Here is a 6000-nt window from a genome sequence, read left to right on the forward strand (position 1 = left end):
AATAACAAAGAGCAGAGTTTTTAGGACATCCAAGCGGTGGAAATTGCACTGGCAGCAGCCAGGGGAGGTGGGAGTGGGGTTGCTCACCTGGTAACTCTTCACTGTGCAGGTGTTGTCATCCTCAGCTTCCTCTGGCACACTCAGGTTATTCCCCATAGCTCCTGTGAGCTGGAGGAGAGAAAACCCCAAATAACCCTTTCTCTGTCGTTTATATGAATTCTCTAGTTAAGAGACAGCCAATGGGGGCAGGCTGTTAAAATCCCTAAAATCCCACCTGCCCCAACCCCATGGTGCTCAGGGCTCACAGCTGCTCCCCAAAAACGGCACAAACCAACCAACTTTTCTTGTTTGTGGAGGAAAACTGGCTGCAGCCCCACCTGCAGCATCCCTGGGGCTCAGGAAAGAGCAGCGTGGAGTTAGCAACAGCACAAGGCTGAAACCTGTGCAGAAATTACAACAGCTTGAGTATTTTTGTTTGGTTTTTATTTAATAAAAAGCAGAGGGAAGGAAAAGAGGCAGCATGGAAAGGCATCACACATGGTAACTGAACTGCAGCCTGTGTACTAATTCACATAAATCTTCTGGGGGTTTGTTTTGGTTTTCTTTTCTTCTTAATTTCAAATACATTTGGGGGCTTTTCTTTTCTTATCTTCTTTTCTTTTGCCCTTAATTTAGAATGCATTTATGTACCCTCTGATCTTGCTCTGTAAATTCTTTGGGGCCAAACACTCCCTGCAAAGCGGTGGAAGAGCAAAGCAGATCGAGTCAAGAGAGGAGTTCCTGTTGACTCAGGATATAAATGTGTGTTTGCTGTTAAAGTACCCAAATAAACAACGGGGAGAAAGCCTCCAGCCACACCTGGAGAGAGGGAGGTGCCCAAGGAGAGGAGGCTGGAGCTGTGCTGCCAAAGTTATTATTGCTCTGCTCTGCCTGTGGGAATCAGTGAAGCTGCACAGAATGGAGGAGAACACCTCCTTTAAATAAATCAGATTAAATTTTAATTGAACCACCTTAGCTGTCAGGGAAAAGAAGGAAAGCAGTGGTTTTAGTAAATGAGATTGCCTAGGATTGGAATGGGGGAGCAGGGTCAGCTCTCAGCCCTGGGTCTGCTCTTATTGCTGAGGGTTTCACAGGGGTTTTGCTCCTCAGATGGTATTCCTAGTATAAATCAGAAGTCTGATTTGGGGTGGGAAACAGCCAGTGCCTCCCTGTGGATGTACAAAAAGCTCCTGCCCTTGCTCTGTGACTGTTTCCCAGCAGCTTCCAGGGTTATCCCACGGCAGGAGAAGAAATCAAGATCAGAACCCAGGCTGGATGGTGAATTCAGTGTCTGCTCCAATCTGGAGGGTTTGTTTTGTCCTGCACTCCCAAGGCCTGGTTTGTGCCAGGACACAACCCAGGCACAGGATGGAATATTTGCAGGTTTGCTTCCTTTCTCACACGTGCTGTAAAATCTGTGTGTGTGAGAGAGAAGCAAATTCCTCTCTTTAAAAAAATAATTCCAATGATTTGTAGCTGATTCTCAGCCCCTGCAGCTTCCTGTTGATGCAGATTTCCTCACTCCAGGTGAGGTGTCTGGAGCTGATGCAGAGCAGGGCCCACAGGCTCTGATCTCTGGCAGATTTTGCTCCAGGGGAGCTCAGCCATTTCCTAAAATCCAGTTTATAATTCTGAAATAAAACACACACAGCGGCCACGTGGAATTTCAAAGCATTTTCACTCACAGGAACTCTCTCAAGGAAAGACGGAGATGAACAGGAAGGGTTTTTTGCTAAAAATGGGAAAATTTCCTGTAGAGTCCCAAACGTGACCCCAAAATACCAAACTCTGTTCTCTGCTGTGCACATGGAGAGGATGGAGCTGTGGCTGCCCCTGGATCCCTGGCAGTGCCCAAGGCCAGGCTGGAGCAGCCTGGGACAGTGGGAGGTGTCCCTGTCCTGGCAGGGGTGGGACAGGACGGGCTTTAAGCTCCCTTCCACCCCAGACCCCTCCACGATGTAGAAAACATCCGTGTGTGCTACTTCTGCCCCGTTTCACAGAAAAATGACAGGTCACTGCCACCTACAGACAAATGCGAGCAGCAGCAGTGACGATCCAAACTCAGCAGATGAATCGAACTGGCAGCTGCTGTCACAGCTCTGCCCTTGTGCCAGCACAGCTCCAGCCAGCTCTGGCTGCGCCCTGAGCTCCAGAGCTGAGCAAACAGCAGCTCCACCTGGCATTCCCGTGGAATGGTTTTGTTTTTCCCAGAGTGCTCAGGCCTCTGTTGATGTGGTCAGATCAGTTTTTCTCTCATTTCGTATAGCGAGGTTTAAAGCTGGAGTTATTCAATGTGAATAAAGGCAAATAAAGAGCTCTCACGATGTGTTTGTGGAGTAGATAATCAGGGAATTGCAGCAGAATTTGGTTGGAAGAGGCCTTGGAGATCACCCAGCCCCTGCCCAGGCAGGGCCACCTGGGGCAGGTGACAGAGGAACTCAGCCAGGTGGGTTTGGGGTGGCTCCAGAGAGGGAGATCCACACCCTCCTGGAGCTGTGCCAGAGCTCTGCAGGAAGAACTTCCTCACTCTGTGAGAGAAAATGTCACAACTTTTATGGGAGAAGGTGAATTTGGAGGGCTGAGAGGGGAAAAGAGATGATTCTGATACAAGAACATTCTTCAAAATGAGAGGAAAGCCCTTAAAATCAGGCCTGTCCTGAGCCTTCCTTTCTAGGTACAGGCTTTTCACCAAGTCCCAAGGATATTGTCCTTGTGGGGGCTCCTCCAGGCCAGCTGGAATCCAGCCTGACTGGTTCCAAAAGGAACATGAACTACCAGCTTCTACAGCTCTGAAACAATCCCTTTCCCAAATTATGCCTCACTGCTTCCATTGTAATGCAGAAAATAATTCAAAAGGAAAATGATTGTATTTTTAATTGGTTTTAATGTTATGTGCACCATAGTGTGCCAAGTTCAAGGCTTGGGAAAATCCTCCTTTTTAACCCTCTCTCTCAAAAATCATTGGTTTGGTTCTGGCAGAATGATAAATACTTAGAAAATACGAGAGAAAATTATAGCAAAATCTATGATCTGCTGTGTGCTGCTAAAGGCAGCCAAGCCTCCCCTCCCTGATGTATTGACCAGCCTGGAATATTGCAATCACCCGTGTCCATCAATGCCAAAAGTCCACAATTAACTCCTCGCTAAAACTTACCATATGTTGTATTTAAACACCACAGAAAATAATCAATTTCCCTGCCCTCGGAACCCAGCTGAGCTTGAGGACATGGCCACGTCCAGGTGGAAAAGCAGAATTTTCAGCTCTGACTGACGCGGAGCGAGGAAAGGGCTGATAATAGCACAGATTCAGAAATTCTGCTTACCTTGAGAGCAGCTCTGTCTTGTCCTGCAGGGAGAGGACGCGTGCTGGGGTTGGGGGAGCAGGGCCAGGGGCTCTGAGCCCTGGCAGAGCTGGGCAGCAGCCGTGGGCACACGAGGGACAGCAGCAGGGAGGGCTGGCCTGAATCACCTACAGCAAACAAGGAACACCCAGGAGCACCTGGGATCCAGCCTGGCAGGGGCTGGGCATGCAGGACATGCTGATTTACACTCCTTCAGGCTCTTGGGACAGATTTATACAATTCTTTCAGCCACTCCACGCTGGAGCCAAGTGGGAGAAGCAAAATAGCTCAAACATTCACGCCCTGGGCTCCCAGGGAGGGGACAGCTCCACAATGCCACCAGGTGAGCAGCCAGTCCCAGTGTGGCTGGGGAAAGGCTCTGCCACCAAGCTGTGCTCCCATTCTGCAGGAAAAGCCAGGGCACTGCAGGGGAAAAGGCAGACCAGGTGCTTTAAAACCCAAATAAAGAAAATGAGACTTGCAGGAGCTCCCAAGATCCTTGGGCAGGAGAGCACAGGCAGGACTGCTGGAGCAGAGCAGAGCAGCAAAAAGCAAATGCAAAAAATGCTTTTGTGAGAGCAAAACTCAGGAAAAGCTAAACCAGCAGAGAAGAGCTGCACATTAGGGAAGGAAGGAGATGAAGGATAGGAAGGATCTGAAGGAGTTACCTGGGGGAGAGGGGCTGGGACAGCCTCTGGGAGCTGGAGCTGGTCCAGGTGAGGTGCTGCTCACCCAGCCCTGACTGCTGTGCCACTGTCCTTATCCCTGTCCCTGCTCTGCCCACAGTCATCCAGGGAGTGCTCACAAACACTGGGTGCAAACACAGCCAGGGTGGAGCAGCCCCGTGCCCCTCCCCAGGTGTTTTCTGTTCTCAGCTCTCTGGCCACCCAAACCTGCTCCAAGGCACTTGTGGATCCCTGGCCCTGGGGCAGCCCCTCACCACCCTGCTGTGGGAATGGTGACATTGTGCTGCACACCCACAAACCCCTTCCCAACGTGGGCTTTCCCCAAAATGCAGAAAAAAACCCCAAAGTTCTGATACTGGCAAAGTTCTCCTACTGTTCTTTTGACTGTTTGCTGTTGTCAGTGGTGGTTCTGATCCTCCTGCAGAGTGTGCAGCCTGGGTTGTTCCTGGTCCTCCTTCCGAGTGTGCAGCTGGGTGGTTCTGATCCCAATGCCCTGCAGAGTGTGCAACCTGGGTGGTTCTGATCCCAGTCCCCTGAGGAGTGTGCAGCTGGGTGGTTCTGATCCCAATCCCCTGAGGAGTGTGCAGCTGGGTGGTTCTGATCCCAATGCCCTGAGGAGTGTGCAGGGTGGTTCTGATCCCAATCCCCTGCAGAATGTGCAGGGTGGTTCTGATCCCAATCCCCTGCAGAGTGTGCAGCTGGGTGGTTCTGATCCCAATCCCCCTGCAGAATGTGCAGCTGGGTGGTTCTCATCCCAATCCCCTGCAGAATGTGCAGGGTGGTTCTGATCCCAATTCCCTGCAGAATGTGCAGCCTGACAAAGTGCTGCTGTTTTAAAGCCCTTGTCAGGATTTGCTGCTCCCTCAGGTGGGTCACAGAGCCCACTCTCACACTGGGGGTATCTGTAGGGGGAAGAGCTTTTTGTTCTCAGTTTTCACAGCACTTCAGGCAATAAAACCTGGCTTTGCAAAGCGAGGTTTCCACAGGCAGGCGAAACAGCAAGAAAAAAAAAATCCCAATTTTATGGTTTGAAAGGAAGACCACTGACTTGCTTGCATCATCCAGCTGGCACTTTTATTTCAGAGTTGCTTTATGGGTATAATTCTGTTCTTAATCATGACAAAGAAAACAGATTTGTCACGAGGGTTGTGCTGGCTGGGGAGGGTGTCAGGTGTTTCAGGGGTGATGGGGAACCTGCAAGGGTGGGACCAGAGCAGGAATCTGCATCCAGCACCTCAGCAGGGCGTGGGAAGGGAGGGGATATCCTGGTTGTTCTTTTATTCTGCCACTGGGTCAAGCATCTTTCTCATTTTCTTCTTGGTGCAAATCCCTGTCTGCTACAAGCTCAGGTGATATCCCACAAGTCCACTCTCAAAGTTCCATCCACAGACAGGATATGATTTTGGAATGGTCTCTGGAACTTATCCCTGGGCTGAGGCACAGAATCCCAGCCTGGCTCTGAAACCACTCACCCATGCAATAATGCTGGACTAATTGTCTTTTTTAATTTGATTTTTTGGTCTTTCTCCCCTGGTTAAAATATTATTGTGAAGTGATTTTGAAATGAAGGTGTAAAGATTTAATTCCAGAAATGCTTCATTTCTGTAAGAGAAGGTCATTACATTCACTACAAATTTGCACCGTGTTTTGCCTTCCATGAATCTGTTTGCTCCTAAAATGTCTTCAAATTCAGCCTTAAAACCTTAATATTCATCATGAAGGAAGTAATTTGGATTATCACGTCCTTCACCTGAATGTAAGAATTACAGTGCTCCTTTTCCTCCAGAAAAAGGCTTTTCCTTGAACTGAGTCATCACAGTGAGCTTTATCCTGATTAATTTCTCCCAGTTGTGTGGACAATGAACCATCCATTCCTTGAGGTGTCTTTCAACTCTTTAATATTCTTTCCCAGTAATTTCAAAGCCATCCCATGT

The 6000-nt window shown here is 49.2% G+C and overlaps 1 protein-coding gene across 1 annotated transcript in view; it reads right to left on the bottom strand.

Annotated features, from left to right (window-relative positions):
• Nucleotides 1–156, bottom strand: part of BCAS1 (brain enriched myelin associated protein 1) — a 31933-nt gene extending 31777 nt beyond the window's left edge. Inside the window, 1 exon segment of the mRNA XM_041417806.1 lies at nucleotides 88–156. Coding sequence (XP_041273740.1) covers nucleotides 88–156 — 69 coding nt within the window.
• Between the last annotated feature and the right edge of the window lie 5844 nt (nucleotides 157–6000).

The sequence above is a fragment of the Onychostruthus taczanowskii genome, unplaced genomic scaffold (genome assembly GCF_017590055.1).
Source record: "Onychostruthus taczanowskii isolate IOZ18803 unplaced genomic scaffold, ASM1759005v1 scaffold57, whole genome shotgun sequence".
Lineage (NCBI taxonomy): Eukaryota > Metazoa > Chordata > Aves > Passeriformes > Passeridae > Onychostruthus > Onychostruthus taczanowskii.